This window comes from Dromiciops gliroides, chromosome 1 (assembly GCF_019393635.1).
Source record: "Dromiciops gliroides isolate mDroGli1 chromosome 1, mDroGli1.pri, whole genome shotgun sequence".
Classification (NCBI taxonomy): domain Eukaryota; kingdom Metazoa; phylum Chordata; class Mammalia; order Microbiotheria; family Microbiotheriidae; genus Dromiciops; species Dromiciops gliroides.
In genome coordinates, this window is record NC_057861.1 from 31761423 (window position 1) to 31779384 (window position 17962).

The 17962-nt window shown below is 45.1% G+C and overlaps 1 protein-coding gene across 1 annotated transcript in view; it reads left to right on the top strand.

Moving 5' to 3' along the window:
- Positions 1-17962, top strand: part of KNTC1 (kinetochore associated 1) — a 98774-nt gene that overhangs the window by 49398 nt on the left and 31414 nt on the right. Inside the window, exons 35-42 of the mRNA XM_043975126.1 lie at positions 638-810; positions 2088-2185; positions 7416-7554; positions 7824-7880; positions 9027-9190; positions 10427-10531; positions 13211-13339; positions 17386-17502. Coding sequence (XP_043831061.1) covers positions 638-810; positions 2088-2185; positions 7416-7554; positions 7824-7880; positions 9027-9190; positions 10427-10531; positions 13211-13339; positions 17386-17502 — 982 coding nt within the window. The remainder of the gene's footprint in view (positions 1-637; positions 811-2087; positions 2186-7415; positions 7555-7823; positions 7881-9026; positions 9191-10426; positions 10532-13210; positions 13340-17385; positions 17503-17962) is intronic.

Consider the following 17962-nt stretch of genomic DNA (forward strand, 5'->3'; position numbering starts at 1 on the left):
GTTGTTCTTATGATGGCCTATTTTACATATTTAAGCCAGTATGTTAGTTTGACTGACTTGGGGCAGATTGGAGCTCAGTAGATAGAACGACAGGCTTGGAGTCAGAAAGACCTGAGTTCGATTTCAGCCTCAGACACTTAGTAGCTATATGACCCTAGGCAAGTCACTTAACCCTACTTGCCTAGGAGGTGGCTAAATGGCCTAGTAGATAGAGTCCTACACCTGGAGTCAGGTGTGGATACTGAGGCTCAGAGGGTTACATGACTTGTCCAGGATCACACAACTAGAAAGTATCTGAGACAGGAGTTAACTTAGTTCCCCCTAATTTCAAATTCTGGCTTGGATGGATCTGCTCCTCTAGAAATCAGGAGCCAGACTTTCTTATATAACACTTATGTGTAACACAGGCATAACAGGTCCTCGGCCTTGACTCATTCCGCAGTTTATCACTTCATCTTCTACCAAAGCAAGCGACGAAAAAGGAACGGCGCTATTTATAACATGTCCAAGTATAAAAAGCCTTTTACCAGCATTTCTTAATTGTTAATCTCGATAGTGTTCCGTTAATACAAGCGAAGACACTGATAGCAGGTACTTGAACCAGTCTTCTAACCGGACCTTCCCTTGTTTCCCAAAGGGATTTGTTTCAGTATCACCGCAGTCCCAACACAGGAAGAGTGCTGCTTTTGACGTGTCAAAAGCTCTGTCAGATGTTGGGGGCTGATGCTCCAGTGACCCTGCCTGAGGGATTCAATCTTCCTTTGGAGATCCATCAGCTGGCATGCCAGGCAGCCACCATTTGTAGCCCAGGTGAGACTGGAACCCAGTAACATCAGGTGGTTCATGTGGCACCATTTACCAAGGAAATTTTGAGTACCTTGAACCTTTGAGCAAATTAAACCGAGTATGCATTGACCCTGTTTTACAGAGTGGGGTTTAAATGCTGTTGTTCTGTCTTACAAACTCTTGCTTGATACTCAAATGTAGATGCTTTCATTGTTGACTATAGAGGACAGGAGATGGTGGTCTTCCTGATGGGCATCTCCCTCTCTACTTAGCCTCCTTATCTTTGCCCAGGTCTCTGCCCTCCCACCTTTCTGGCTGCCATATATGTGCTGTCTTCTCCCATTTGAATAGAATGTGAGCTCCCCAGGAGTGGAGACTTGCTCTTTTCCTATAATTGTATCTTCAGTGCTTAACACTGTGTCTGGGATATAGTAGTGATCTCTTTGTAAATGTTTGCTCGCTCTATCATCCATCCGTCCATCCATCCGTCCGTCCATCCATCCATCCATCCATCCATCCATCCATCCATCCATCCATCCATCCATCCGTCCGTCCGTCCATCCGTCCGTCCATCTATCTATCTATGTAATCTATCTCTATATCCATCTATCTCTATATCTGTGTATCTATCCAGGTTCAGCTTTGTAGAATTGAGAAATTTTTTTGCCCCCGTTCCTGATTTTCTAAGTTTTTAACCTTCTAACCAATTAATTTTTTTAAATGTTGATATCCTTTATTTTTACCTCATCTTTATTTGCATATACATGTCTTTACCTTCACCGCACCAGAGAGCCATCTCATAAGATAAAATAAAAAAGAAAGAGAAAGGGAAGTAATAACAGTTCCACAAAATTAGCCAAAAAACAATTGGATCTGACAGTATATGCAGTGTTCCACACCCATAGTCCCCCACCTCTGCAGTGAAGGAAGGGAGAGACACAACATTTCTTTTTGGGCAGGGATGGGGTGGGGTGGGCAATGAGGGTTAAGTGACTTGCCCAGGGTCACACAGCTAGTAAGTGTCAAGTGTCTGAATCTGGATTTGAACTCAGGTCCTCCTGAATCCAGGGCTGGTGCTTTATCCACTGCACCACCTGGCCGCCCCATAACATTTCATTTTCAAACCAGAATCTGTGTGGGTGGGGTGGGGGAGTACTGTGTTTCATAGGAAGGCAGAATTAAATAACTTTTTCTGTTCCACTTTTCACTTTGAAAACTTTAAATGGAAATGTCTGAGTGACTGTTTTAGGTAAAAAGATTCTTATATTTAGACTGACGATACATCTTTTCAATTCTCTCAGATTTTTTATTAGATGCTCTAGAAATGTGTAAATACGCTTTAACTGCCATGGAGATTTACAGACAGTGCCAGATGGAGGACTGTGGGACTTTAACAAAGGTATTATCTATTTGAATTTCTTCTTGTTTAAGAAACTTTTAAATCTACCTTTTAACCTACTGTGTTCTGTTTTTAAGCGATTTGCAGGATTGTTTACGCCAGTTCTGCTGGGCTGGCGGAGAGGTGTAGGCTAACGGAGGAGTAGAAGGAGGGAGACAGATCCCAGATCGAGGGGAAGCAGGTTTCCTTGAGAGAATGGGCCACCTTCCCCACCTTCCCTTGTTTCCATTCTGCTTCTCTCCCTGTGAAAGGATCTGGGTTTTTCCAAAGTCCTCAGAGTAGGTATGTTCAGACCCACATCATCCTGAACCTCTGTGTGGGTGATAGAACAAATCTCCTGATTTTTTTTCTTTCTTTTTTTTTTTTTAGTGAGGCAATTGGGGTTAAGTGACTTGCCCAGGGTCACACAGCTAGTGAGTGTTAAGTGTCTGAAGCTGGATTTGAACTCAGCTACTCCTGACTCTAGGGCCAGTGCTCTACCCACTGCGCCACCTAGCTGCCCCTGTGATTTTTTTTTTTTAAATTAAAGAGAGAATAGGATCAGCAAACTGTAGGTTATTGAATTTAACTTTACTGCTGGCAAGGTCCTAGAAGGTATTATTCAGTGGATGGTTTCTGTATAGCCAGAGCAGGATTCTTAACCTTTCCTGTGTTCTGATCCTGCTCCCCAACATCTCCCACCAATCCAGAGGCACTTGGGTCCCCTGGCCAGGATCATGGTTTTCAATAATCAAAGGAAATGCCAAATTTTAGGTACAGCCTTATGAAGACAAAGATGTCATTCTTTTTTCCCTTTGAGTTTATGAACTCCTGGATATGAACCTGTAATCAAGGATTTTTTAAACTTTTTTCACTCTTGGTCCCTTTTTGCCCAAGAAATTTTTATACGACCCCAGGTATATGGGTATACAAAATAGGTAGACATAACCTTTTACTGTTGCCAAATTTTTCATGACCCCCTACATTCAGTTACAAAATCCCATACCTGATTGTGACCCACAATTTAAGAAGCTAGCATCTAGATAAAGAACAAGTTATCTCAGAGAACCAGCTTCATCACCAATGAATCATGGCTAGCTAACTTCATCTTTATTAACATTGCTAAACAGGTAGATTAAGGGAATGCAGTCCTTGCAGTTTACCTAGATTTTAGCAAAGCATTTGCCATAGTCTCTTGCTTTTATTTGTGAGAGAGACAGAGACAAACAGAGACCTGTAGAGGTAGAGGTAGAGGTGGACTGGACCATAAAAGGATTAACTGGATTCACAATGGGTTGAATAGGTAAACAACATTATAGGGCCAATGTCATCTCATCAAGTCTCCCATGCCTCAGGTATCTGGACTTGGCCCTTTGTTATTTAGTATTTTTACCAATGGTTCAGATAAAGGCACAAAGGGCATAGTTATCATATTTGCAGGTGATGCCAACCTGAGAGGGAGAGTTCAGATGGATCCCAGGGCCTGACAGGCCTGAATATTTGGGCATGTCTAATTAGAGGAAAATCCAAAGTAGCACGCATAATCTCTTATACTTTGAGCTCCATAAACCAGCAACTACAAGATGCTGGAGGTATGGCTAGCCAGCAGTTCATCTCGGGATCTTAGTGGGTTGTGAGCATTCTGTGAGTGGGCAGTGATCTGAAAACCCAGAAAGCAGAGGCAGACATTAAAGAGAGGCATAGGGTGTAGTACTAGCGAGGTGAGACCTCGTCTGGAGCCTTGTGTCCCGTTCTCAGGGCCACTTTAAGAAGTCTGTGGATAAGCTAGAGGCTTGCTGGAATGGGCAAGGGCTTGGAGATCATGCTGTGAGGATCGGTGGAACAACTGAGGGTGTTTGGTCAACCTGAAAAAGGAGAGCCCCAAAGAAGATATGATGCGCTCTTGCTCTCTCTCTCTCTTTCTCTCTTTTTTTGGTGGGGCAATGAGGGTTAAGTGACTTGCGCAGGGTCACACAGCTAGTAAGTGGCAAGAGTCTGAGATCAGATTTGAACTCAGGTCCTCCTGAATCCAGGGCTGGTGCTTTATCCACTGTGCCACCAAGCTGCCCCCATGATGCTTTCTTTTTTTTTTTCCTTTTTTTTTTTTAGTGAGGCAATTGGGGTTAAGTGACTTGCCCAGGGTCACATAGCTAGTAAGTGTTAAGTGTCTGAGGCTGGATCTGAACTCAGGTACTCCTGAATCCAGGGCCGGTGCTTTACCACTGCACCATCTAGCTGCCCCTAAGAAGACTCTTTTTTTTTTTTTTTATGGGGCAATGGGGTTAAGTGACTTGCCCAGAGTCACACAGCTAGTAAGTGTTAAGTGTCTGAGGCCGGATTTGAACTCAGGAACTCCTGAATCCAGGGCCGGTGCTTTATCCACTGTGCCACCTAGCCCCCCCCCTCCCATGATGCTTTCTAAGTGTTTGGAGGACTTTCTTGTAGAAGAGAAGACTCTGCTTGACCAGGAGTAGGGGGTGGGAGTTGCTAAGAGGCAAGTTTGGCTTCAGTGTAAAGGAGAATCTTCTTGGCAGCTATCAGGGGATGTGGCTACTCTGTCCTGGTGCCCACTTGCTGCCTCTTCTTCATCCCACTGGGGCTGGAATAGACGGGCTGTGATATCCCTTCCAACTTCTGAAAGGCTGCTGCCCTGAAGAAAAAGATAGATGCTTTACTATGGGGTATTTTTGTGGGGTTTTTTGCGGGGCATTGAGAGTTAAGTGACTTGCCCAGGGTCACACGGCTAGTAAGTACTAGGTGTTTTTGAAGGCAAACGTTATAAGTAAGGTAAGATTGCCAGTTGGACTGCTTATCCATTGAAATGCTCATTTTATTCATATTTACAGTCTAGGTTGGATTACATACTGATGTCACCTCTCATCCCAGCGATGACCCAAATGTAGAGGCAGCCATGGTCCTGCCCACTGTGGAGTTTGTCATGCTCGTAGGGTCCAGCTGGCTGCTGACCAGTGTTTGTGTCCCAGGCTCTGTATATTCCGGCCTTTGATAAAGCCCCATCACAACCGCCCTGGTTATTGCCCATTTGACTCCTTGACTTTGCTTTGTGTCCCAGTGTTTGGAAGTTGTCACATTGTCACGTCTCCCATGTTCCACCGCACCCTGTGCCCCCCTCGTGCTCTCTTCCCCAGCGTGTACTGGAGAGAGCTCCTGAGCTGCCTGATGACAATAAGAGGTTGGAGAGCACAGTCCATATGGGCGTCTATGCTGTGCATTGCAGGGTGCCCAGCACGGGGGCCCAGACTCCCTTAGAGCAAGGGGCCCGCGCACAGCTGGGCCCACTGGGCCTGCAGTAGCCCAACAGCACCGCAATGGCCCCGGCCCTCCCGTCTCCTTTCTTACCTCAGAACAGATCCTCTTGTCTGCTCAGTCCTTCTCTCCTGACTCTTCCTGAATGCCCATGCCCCCCACACAGAGCTCCCCTTCAGGTGCTGATCTTCTGCCACAGTTGGGCTCTTTCCATCCTCTCCAATAGGACTGATCTGCAACCTGAGGCTGTTTCCTGAAATTCTTGAATAGAAGAATAATTCTATTATTATAGAAATAAGGCACAATAAAGCAAGGAAATGAGCAGCAGCTGTGTGTCCCCGTCACTTCAGAGGCACAGCTGTTCCTTCTTTCTTGGAATCTTGCCTGGGATCTGGGTATTTTGGCTGAACTGTCTACAATGATTATTTATCCTGACTTTCTTCCATGCCCCAGTTAGCATGTAGGAAGGAAACAAGCAGAAGTTTATTAATTGCCTACTACATGCCAGGCACTTTACAAATATCTCATTTCATCCCCACCACACCTGTGCATCATCAGCCCTATTTTACAGTTGGGGAAACTGAGGCAGACAGAAGGTAAGTGACTTACTTCAGGTCATACAGTTAATGAGAGTGTGAGGGCCAGATTTGAGCCCAGGTCTTCCTGACTTAAGCCCTAGAGCTTTATCTATTGTCCCACCTAGATACTTCAAGGTGTGACATCCAGTAAACATGTTTGACCAAGGCACTCCGGCTCATAAAGCAATTTGTGCTGAAGAAGTTCATTTGAAAATTTTACTGCTTGTCCTTCTCCCTGTTTATGAATTTCCTTGTTTTTGAGCAGAGTGAACATTGCCTCCTGACAATCAAGAGGAACCAAAGCATGGCTTTTGTTTTAATGTTTATTTATTTTTACGGGGCAGTGAGGGTTAAGTGACTTGCCTAGGGTCACACAGCTAGTAAGTGTCAAGTGTCTGAGGCCAGATTTGAACTCAGGTCCTCCTGAATCCAGGCCCGGTGCTTTATCCACTGAACCACCTAGCTGCCCTCCTCTAATGTTTTTTGTTGTTTTTTTTTGGCGGGGCAATGAGGGTTAAGTGACTTGCCCAGGGTCACACAGCTAGTATCAAGTGTCTGAATCTGGATTTGAACTTAGGTCCTCCTGGATCCAAGGCCAGTGCTTTATCTACTGTGCCATCTAGCTGCCCCCTAATGTTGGTTTTTTTGTGGGTTTTTTTTTTTTTTAGTGAGGCAATTGGGGTTAAGTGACTTGCCCAGGGTCACACAGCTAGTAAGTGTTAAGTGTCTGAGGCTGGATTTGAAGTCAGGTCCTCCTGAATCCAGGGCTGGTGCTCTCCACCTAGCTGCCCCCCTAATGTATTTTTAATATGAGAGTTCTAATATCAGATTTCCCATCAATGTCAGTGATAATCATTTCACTTCACTGAATTCTACAAATAGACTGTGCAGCCTCCACATTTTACAAATGAGGAAACTGAGGCCTGGGGCGCTGAAATCAGTAACCCAGGGTCTGAGATAGTAAAACCTCAGAGGTGAATTTGAATCCATGGGCCTAACCATAACAATCCACTCTCATACATGCCCCACACTGCTCTCCGGCCTCCCTCCCTTCTGGGCCTTCTCTTCTCCTTTCAAGAAATAACTTCAAAAACAGCCGTTCTCCTCGCTTTTTCCCAGCTTGCTTGCGCAGGCTTTCATCTTCACTCTTAGGCTTCACGAAAGCCAGCTCCTCTCCTCTAGTTTAGAAGGAGAGTTTACATCCCACTGCAGATCGTAAAGTCATCACATTCGGCCCTAGAGACCATTCACATCAAGACTTGGCAACGTCTACCGTACCTCCCACAAAAGCCAAGTTTTTGGCATTGGTTGACCAATATTGGTTCCTCTGAGGGCAGCGGGAGACTGTCTGTAGCCCATTTTATTTGTGTCTTTTGATTTTTTCTCCCTGATCATTTGGTGTGTAGACTTCCTTTGGAGCTGATAGAGATCCCTATGAAGAGTGGATTTACAATGACTTCTTCAGTGAGGATGGAATCGTTCTTGAATCACAGCTGGTGCTGCCAGTTATCTATGAGTTGATTTCATCTCTTATACACGCATCTGGTAACTTTCACATATATCATGATTTTTTTTTTGTTTTTTGGCAGGGTAGTGAGGGTTAAGTGATTTGCCTAGGGCCCAGGCTCACACAGCCAGTGTCAAGTGAGGCCATATATCATGATTTTTTACACTTATCTTAATTTCACTTAAAAACCCCATGAAGTGTTGCTCTGTAATGTAGCAATCTAAATAATCCACATTAAATATTTTTGTAGATCCTCCCCCCCATCCCCCCCAATAATTACTCAAATTAATGTTCTTTTTTTTTGTAGGAAACAAAAAATATCCTTTGGAGTCAGCCAGTTTGCCATATTGCTCATTTAATAAAGGTATCTGAAAATCACAAATTTATAACTTTGGTTAATATTTTTTATTTTTGTAAATTTAAATGAAATCTTAAATTCTAAGTGGGAGATTCACTTGCTTCACTACAATCTTTGACCGGCTCTGTTTATTTTTTTTCCAGGAGTCTTATATTATTCAAATACATAAAAAATGTTATGTATCAGGTTACAAATTTTTTTTTCCAATTTGAAAAGTCATTTTAATATTAGTAGAACAAATTAAAGGGAAATGAAAAATAACCGTTTAATGTATTTGCTCCCAGTGCAGCAATAGAAGTTGTGGCTGTGCTTGTACATAAAGTACTGAAGAAAATGCTTTGTTATGATTCCCTCTTTTAGTGGCAAGCCATTCTTGATTGTATCTACAAGTAAAGATAAAATGTGTCTAGGCAGACGGGTTACAAATTTTAATGTCATTTGAAAGGAAAGAGATCTCTGGCGAGTAACAGTTGGTCAACTGAAATAATAGTCATAGAGCAATTCTGTAATAAAGTATGAAAGTCTTTCATTATGCCACATTTCATGGTGGTGTAGTTCAGAGTTTCCTTTTATACATAATCATCAGTATTGTCAGTGTGATATAAGGGACCTTGAATGCAGATGTTACTGTTCCCCCCCCCCCCAAAGAAATGTTAATGTGAACTCTAAAGTGATTCTATAAGACTCTTTAAGTTGCAGAGTGGGTGATGTCTGCACTGGTGGGGAGTCTCCTCATCCAGAGTTCAGTGCACCAATGAACTCTTAGATCCAGCCCTGTCACAATGAAGGAGCTTGCCACCAAAGTCCAGCACTGGTGTCATATAGTGGTATAGAGGGACAAGGAGTCTGTGAACACTTTGCCAGCTGAGGTTCAATGGTGCTCTTTCTGAGTCCCCACTAAGAGCCAGCTTACTTAAGTTTGAAGAGGTTCGTCACTCTCAAGATCAGTCTCTGGCCAATGCAGTGAGTTCTAGAAGGTTGACAGAGTTGTTGAAATAATGAAATAATGAGTAAACATATTTTTAAATTGCTGCTAACAACCTGATCTGCATTTCCTTTTCTCTGTGTGTGTGTGTGGGGGGGGGGGGGGGGCGCGCACATGTGGAAAAAGGGGAACGTTTTTAACACACAAAACTGTTTGTCATTTCCCAGAAGAGAATCTTCTTTTACCGATCATCAACCCTATCTCTGCTCTGCTTCAGAGCCTGCAGGAATCAAGCCAATGGGAGCTGGCTCTGAAATTTGTAGTAGGTTCCTTTGGCACCTGCCTTCAGCATGGAATGTCAAACTGCATGGATATGTCATTGAGTGAGAAGGTAAGGGGCTTAAACATGGAGAAGTGTAGATAATGGTCATGAACAGAGAGTGGGCCTTGGAGTCAAGAAGACATGGGTTCAAATCTAGTTTCTGCCACATCCTGGCTGAGTGACCTTGGTCAAGTCACTTAAATTCTCAGTAACCCTGAAACACTCTTAAACCATCAGTGGCAGGAAAGATGCCTTTCCTTATATGCATTGGTAAGAGAAGTTCCTCACTAAGAGCTCCCTACATTCTTGAACTCATAGGCCTGGTCCCCACAAAAGTACAAAAATAAGAGCTATTGAAATAAGGAATCTGAACACATTTTTTAATTAGTCTGGGCCATGTGATGAGAGAATTCCAAGTTTTTTCTATCTCTTAGCTGGCAATGTGACCTAAATTCCTATTATAGTTTCCCTAGGTGATGGCTTAATTTAAACATTCAGAGACCTTGGCTGGGGATTTTGTTTATCAGGTGGCTTTACCAGTAGATAGCCTATGCCTTTAGATAAGCATTTATTAAGTGCCTACTGTGTGCTTAACTCCTTTTAGGCATTAAGGATTAATTCAAATATAAAAATGACCTTGTCCTAAAGGAGATTCGAGATTCATTCCTTCTGGAATAGTAGATAGAACATTGGACTGAGTCTGGAAGCCCTGGGTTCCAATCTTGCCTCTGATACTAGCTGTGTGACCCTGGAAAGTCATTTAATCTCTATGAGCTTCAGCTTCCTTATTTGTAAAATGGGGATATTGACAGCACCTACTCTATGGGGTTGTTGCAAGGGTCAAATGAAGTATATATACAGTGCTCCATGAATCCTTGCTAATTAATCAGGTGACAGCTTTGGGTAACACCTGGAGTGAGGTCTGTGAAATGGGAGGTGTTATCCTGAAGGGGTGGAAATAATAGCTTCTAGTTAATAATAGCTCTCCTTTCATAGCACTCTGCAGAGTCAGCTACTTCTCTTGGAGTAATCGGTCATCAAGCAGTTTTAAGTGCCTGCTGTGTGTAAGAGACATTATTTCAAAGCATAAAAGAGGATCCCTTAGAAGCAGCAGGGGCATACTAAATGCTGACAGATAGCTTTCATTCTTACTCTGAATGACTTACAGTGCTGGAATCTTATTGTGTGCTTTTCTTCTTGCATCTTCAGAGGAAGGAGTTCTAAGAATACACCCAGTCATATGACCTTAACATTTAAGATTGATCTCTTCCCACCACAGTAGTAACTCTGAATCTTTTCTTACAGTTGTATGAAGAGAGACTGTTAATCAATACAAAAAGCATTGTTGTTGGCATGAAAGAAAACTCCACGGCCTTAATCAGAAAAAATGCTGCGGCCCTGTTACACAAAGTGAGTATTTTTGGTGGGAATCATTCCTTTGAAGCTTGTCTTAGTTATACCTCTCCATGTCACTTTGTGTTATCTGGCCTCTTATCACAGCCATGGTGGCATTATGGCTAGAGAGAGGCAGGGTGATCCAGTGGATAGAGAGCTGGCCTCAGAGACAGGACACGTGGGTTCGAGTCTCATCCCTGACATGTGCTGGCTGTGTGACCCTGGGCAGGTAACTCCACCTCTGAGTTCCCCAGACAACTCTTTTAAGACTGTAGGTTACAGACAAGAGGTCAGCCTGCATTGTCAGAGGGTGTTTCCATACCCTGCAGCATCGGTGAAATAACAACTCCCTGTTCAGTCTGTGTCCGCTTTTCTCGTTGTAGCCATTTTAGTTTATTTTTTTACTCTAACTGATAGAACTTTCTAATTGCTTTGGTCAGATGCTCTTGAGTCTGGTCCAGTGAAAAAAAGCCTTGGATTGGAGTGAGGCTCTTCATTTATTAGTTGCTCGGTTGTGTCTGATTCTTCATGACCACGCTGTCCATGGGGTTTTCTTGGTAAAGATACCGGTGTGTTTTATCATTTCCTTTTCCGGTGGATTAAGACAAAGAGGATAAGTGACTTGCCTAGGGTAACACAGGAAGTGTCTGAGGCAGGATTTGAACTCAGCTCTTCCTAACTCTAGATCCAATACTCTATCTGCTGAACCATCTAGCTGCCTCCTTTGAAGTAAGGATCTGAGTTCAAATGGTAGCCTTTTTATCCTGTGTGACATCAAGCAAGTCACTTCACTTCTTGGGATTTCATTTCCTCATCTATAAAATGAGTGGGTTAGGCTAGCTCCTCTCTGAGGTCTCCTTCAGCTCTAAACCCATGATTATGGTTAATATTGAGCATTATAAATAATATTTTTCACCTTCTTCTCAGCAGCACCGTTATTTGTTCTGAGGAATAGTTCCATTCCGGCAAAATCAACTATAAATTAAATTTCTGTAAAGGGAATCTATTGGCTTCTTTTATAAAAGCTGAGCCACATTCTAATGGGAGAATTCTCCCAGTAGACATTTTTTGGACCCTTTTGATGTAGAAGCAGTTTAGTGTGGTGGCAGCATACCCAGCATTTTAGTATTCAGTCTGCAAATGCACCAAGTATTTATTAAGTACCGACTCTGAGTACTAGCTCTAAAGACCAAAAAGAATCCCTGCCCTTTACTAGATTAAATTATGTTGGAGAAGGGAATGAATGGGGCAGGGCATTCTGGAGGTAAGGGCAAATAAGTGTTCATGAACAGAGGAGCAGGAGGTGTTTTCATACCCAGGTTTAGAGGGAAGCCAGGCCCACAAGGATATGGGGAAATGCCTACGTAGCTTTCCAGCTCTCCTTTCTTGGGGAGGAGAGCTATTGAAGTATTCCTCTGAGCACCAGGAGGAACAGGAATGGAACTGCAGCCAAAGTCAGGAAGGCTCCAATGAACAGGCAGCCTTAGCTCGGGCCTAGAGGCCTGCCCAGGCAGCCACGAGTAGATGACTGACTATAACCACTGATAAGCTGGGAATCCTCAGTCCTGTAGAGGTTTGCTGCCTGGGCATTTTATGTTTGCTGTGATATTATCAGGTCTCTTGAATTATCTGCCCAGATTGGTCCAGATGTAGAATGCTCCCATAAAGTAGGATTTCTTTTAAAAGAAAAAAATACATAGGTAAAAAGAGAAAGATCACTCCAGTGTATGGGCCACATTCTGGTTTTGTTCAAGGCAGGTTTGGGGGAAAAGGTTGGCCTATATTTCAACCACTGTGATATTTCGTACTGTAATCAGTACATCTGTGGCATAATCTAACAATGACTGATCTACCAGTTTCTTCACCAAGTTTCGTAGCCATCTTCAGATAGCACTTCTGTCCCTCTAAACAGTGGATTTTTTTCCTCCCATGCTGCGGGATCCTTTACTGCCTTATTATGTGCTCCCCAAATTTGGCTTTCTGCTTTCATTGGCCCGGGATGCAGTCTCTCATTTAGCCCTTGAATTCATTCATGCTTTCTAGCCTGAAAAATCTGATAAGTTTTCAGTTACATGAAACAAATGTAAACCAGTTCTAACAATCTGACATTGTAATTATCAAATCCATTCTGCATTGACCTCCTCCCTGCCAAAGATCTCATAGTTTATTGTGCTTTTGTCTATCTCTACCATGTTGAATTTATTAAGGCACTTTTCATTTTCTCTTACCCCAAGCACTTATTAAAGGTTTACTCTGTGCAGAACATGGTGCTCAGCACCAGAGAAGGGGTCCATTCCTTCAGGGAGTTCACAGTTGTGTTGAATAGCTTTTCTTAACCTCCGGTGAGTGATAGAACATCAAAATGAGCAAATGGAAGCTGTATCTGCAAACGAGGTTGAATAGCTCCTCTCCTTGTCTTCGGTCTCATAGACAACGCATAATTAGATTAGTAGCTAATATAGGTGGCTCAGTGGATAAAGCACTGGCCCTGGATTCAGGAGGACCTGGGTTCAAATCTAGCCTCAGACACTTGACACTTAAATAGCTGTGTGACCCTGGGCAAGTCACTTAATCCTCATTTCCCTGGGGGGAAAAAAATTAAAAAAAAAAAAAAGATTAGTAGCTAATAGATCCTTAGGAATTTACTTGTTTTAACGGGAAGTTCGCGCTGATTTTGATACTTTGTTCCTCTAGGTATTTAATTGTCGTCTGGTGGATCTTGACCTGGCCCTGGGTTACTGCACTCTTTTACCTAAGAAAGACGTCTTTGAAATTATCTGGAGAGTCATCGATGGCACATGGCAAAATTACAACAAGATTTTGGTACGGCTACAAAAAGAAATCCTTTGTTTCATTCACATGTCAGCCCCTAAGCATTTGAGGCTTCTCTTCTATACCTGATGCTATGGAAGGGGAAACTGGTAGATACCAAGTAATTAGGGAGAGAGGGCTCTGGCAGCCAGGGCCATCAGGAAGGGCTCATGCAGGAGACTGTCTGGGAGCTGTGCCCTGAAGACACAGAAGGAGGGTTCGGCAAAGAGGTGGGAGATGGGGCCGCATCTGGGATGTGGACAGAAGGCCAGTTTGGTGGGGCTGCGGCATGCCAGGAAGTAGGACAGATAGGCCGAGGCCGAGGGGCAGAGTACGCTAAAAGCCGACCCGTGGAGTTCATCTTTTAGCCCAGAGGTGAGCCTCTCCAGCTTAGTAAGCAGGGGAGGGAGGGAGGGATGGTCAGAGCTGTGTGGAGGCTGGGCTGGGCTGGGCTGGGGAGAAGGGACTGTGGACCAATGAGGGAGCTGGCACAGTGCGAGGTGATGAGGCCCCAAGCTGAAGCTCTGCTGCTAACTGCTTTGTAAAGGCCAGATTCCAGTGAACCTGATTTCAAAAGACAAAACAAAAGGAAGACATCATGTCAGGTACCTGCCATCAGAGAGCAGTTTTGTGGGAAGGCAGAGCTTTGCTTTTTTGGTTCCTGTGGGTGGGGAACCAGCTGAGCAAAGTGAGGTAGATGGAGCATTGAGAACTGTATTAGTGTCTGCTCAGGGCTTTCTCTTTGGCAGGGAAACCTTCATTCCACTCTTGGGGTACTTTTCACACTGGAAGTACCCTCTGCCTCCCAAGGCCTCACCTTCTGATTGGCTGGTCCCTCCTAGAAGCTCCAGTTGAAGAAAGGGGCCTGGCAAAGATAGCTTTACCCCTTTCCAGGCTGGACTGCTAACTCATTCATCTCCACAGGACTTTCTCTGCCATGCCTCCCTGCCCCTGCTTTTCAGACCCTTTCTATGTGTTGTCTTCCCCTGTCAGAATGTATTGAGGTCAGGGACTGTCTTTCTGCTTCTGTTTGTATTCCCAGTGCTTAGCACAGTGCCTGGCACACAGTAAGCACTCAATAAAGACTCATTGACTGATTGACAGGGAGTTGTTAGGATGGAGAGAAGAGATCCAATGTGAGAGAGCTTGTGGAGGGAGAAATGGGAAGATCCCCTGAAGACACCATCAACTCAAACCCGGGATTCTGGTTAATACTGAGTATTACAGATGGGGTTCCTGCATAGTTCCATTCTAGCAGAGTCAGCTGTAAAGTAAATTTCAGTGAAGGCAATCCATTGGCTTCCTTTCTGAAAGCAGAGCCACATTCCAATGGGAGATTCTCCCAATAGACATTTGTCGGATTCTTGACGAAGAAGCAGTTTAGCGAGGCAGCGGCATATCCTGCATTTTCATGTGCCGTCTGGAAATGCATCAGGCATTTCTCAAGCACCCACTCTGGGTCTGATTGGGAATGTGTGAGGTGAAGGTGAATGAGGAGTTGGGGATGGTGAGGCTGGGAGGCTAGAGGGATGGTGGTCCCCTCAGCAGGAAGAAAGAAGTCATGATTCTGAAAGGAGTGCTGGCCGTAATTTGGGTGACAGAGTAGGGATGGGGAGGCATTCTCTGTCCCCAAACTCCATGGCCCGCCAGAGCAGGGCTTCTGAAACTTTCCACTCATGACCCCTTTTTTTTTTTTAATGAGGTAATTGGGGTTAAGTGACTTGCCCAGGGTCACACAGCTAGTAAGTGTTAAGTGTCTGAGGCTGGATTTGAACTCAGGTACTCCTGACTCCAGGGCCGGTGCTCTATCCACTGTGCCATCTAGCCGCCCCTCATGACCCCCCCCCCCTTTTTTTTTTTGGCTGGGCAATGAGGGTTAAGTGACTTGCCCAGAGTCACACAGCTAGTAAGTGTAAAGTATCTGAGGCCGGATTTTGAACTCAGGTACTCCTGACTCCAGGGCCGGTGCTCTATCCACTGCGCCACCTAGCTGCCCCACATGACCCCTTTTTTGCCTGAGAAATTTTTATGCGACCCCAGGTATATAGGTATATAAAATAGGTAGACATGACCTTTTACTGTTTTTGGTTTTGTTTTGCTTTTTTTTAAGTGAGGCACTTGGGGTTAAGTGACTTGCCCAGGGTCACACTGCTAGTAAGTGTTAAGTGTCTGAGGCCGGATTTGAACTCAGGTACTCCTGACTCCAGGGCCGGTGCTCTATCCACTGTACCACCTAGCTGCCCCCTGACCTTTTACTGTTGCTGGATTTTTTGTGACCCCCCTCATTCAGTTATGTGACCCTGTGTGGGGTGGCAACCTACAGTTTAAAGAAGCTAGGCACTAGACGAATGGGCACAGGATAGCCAGTATTGCCCTTTGCAGCCCAAGCTCAGATCTGCAAGTAAATCCCAGTGACAGCAAGGAGGGAGAATCTGACCCAACTCCCCCAGAGAGAGGGCCTCACAAAGAGCACAGCTTCCAGACTGGGGCCCAGGCCCTGGCTCTTTGGGCTACACATAGTCCTTGCTCCTTGAAATCAGGACCCAGCTCCAGTCCTTGGGTCTTCTTGAGCATCCTGTGCCAGGGGCAAGGGTGGCTCCTTTTGTTCCCCTCCCCTGTCCCCAAACTAGCCAGCAGAGCAAAGGTGGGTCCCTTTACCGCTCTAAATCAAGTCCTCTCCCACTCTGGGCCTGTCTCTGCCAAAGAGAGAAGCGCCAGATGGAGAATGCCATGAGGATCAATGGGGGGGAGGGAGCACAATCAGCTAGGAAGAAGCATGCTGAGGCCACCCGCCCCCATGGACAGGCCTGGGTCTACTGTGGGTGAGGTTGAGTGCCCCTGGTGAAGTCACCCAACCTCTCTCTGTCTCTGCTCTCCCTCTACAGAGGAAAAGGCCTCAAGGGCCATCGATGTGGTTCTGGTAGGGGCACCTGCTGCCCCCAGGTGGGAGGGAGGAAGAGGACTCTGCCCCTTGCCACCCCAATGTCCCAGCCCTCTCTGGCTCACCCTAATCTGGTCCAAATAGGAAACCAGCACCCAGGGACAGACTGGACAAGAGGGGCCATCTCAACAGGCCAGCTCTGAGCGACCTAAGTCTGTTGTCTCCTAGGGAGTGGGACTCCCCCATGAAGGCCTAGACTCACCAACAGGTCTATACCTGCCCCCTGTACCAGAAGAGGGCCCTGAGAGTTGAGTGTGGCATCTTCAAACATGTCCCTGCATTCTAGAGCCACAGTTTACTAAGCCAGACTCAAGACAGAGAGAGCTCTGGAGGGCTTTTCCCTGCAGCCCAGGAAGGGGGGCTGAGTTTTTATATGACACCTACTTCATGCCAAGCACTGTGCCGGGAGCTTTACAAATATTACCTCATTTGATCATCATGCAACTCTTTGAAGTAGGTGCTATTATTATACCTGTTTTATAGATGGGGAAACTGAGGCAGGCAGCTATCAAGTGACTTGCCCAAGGTCACACAACCAATACATGTCAGAGGCTACATTTTAATTCAGGTCTTCCCGACTCTGACCAGGTGCTCTATGCACTGTGGCGCCACCTCCATCAGGTTTAGGCCTTGCCTTCAGCAGAAGGGTCACTGGACAGCTCCAAGCTGTCTTGTAGCTTCATCAAATCACAGAGAGAACACCAAAGAAAGAACCTTATGGATCATCTCGTCTAATGCCCATGTTTTACATCTAAGGAAACTGAGGCCTATATATACTGTCAGTCATATCACTAATTCCCTCCCATCTGTCAGTGCCCTTGCTCCTTAACCACCCTGTTTTTCTTTTGTATGTGTTTCTTCATTGTATAGTTATACGTGTTCATCCTCAGTAGAAGCTCTTTGAAGGCAAGCCCTAGGACCTCTAGTACCTAGTACTTCTGTCTGTGTCTCATTCCCGAGCACAGTGCTGACACACAGTAGGTGTGCGTAGGTGTTTATCGATTGATTTGAGGACTTTTCCACAACAGGAAGGGATGTTACTGTGGGGTGGCTTTTATTTCGCAAGATGGGAAAGTCTTTACCTTATGACCAAATGTTGTCCTGTTTTTGCCTTTAGGCTGTGTCCCAGGTTGGGGCTCAACTGGCTTATCTCTATGAGGAAGCAGAAATGAGGCTGAAGTTCCAGGAATTAATCACTGATGCCTGGTGGGGGCTCCGGCTTGGGAAACTCGGGGTGAGTGGCTTCAGGGTTTGACACACGTGCTTCATTTGGGAAGTAGCCTCCTTTGTTAGGTATGGGACACGTTTTCCTCATGTGTGCACGTACGCCCATGCCTTGCCTGCATTGTCCCAACACCCTCCCTCCATCAAGTTCAGGCCTCGCCTTCAGCAGAAGGGCCACTGGATGGCTGGGAGATATATCATCAGTTTGCTTCATTGAATCACAGAGTGAACATTGAAGAAAGAACCTTATAGATCATCTCAGTCTAATGCCCATGTTTTCCATCTAAGGAAACTGAGGCCCTGAATGGTATGGAGTCCAGGGTCATACAGAGCATAGGCAGCAGGACAGAGGGAAGTGACCCTGACTCTAAATCCAGTGCCCGTTATACTGGGCAGCTGTGTTTGCCCAGTAAATACAGTCAATGTAAGATCTATAATTCTGGGGGGCAAATGATGAACTCTCCTGGAAT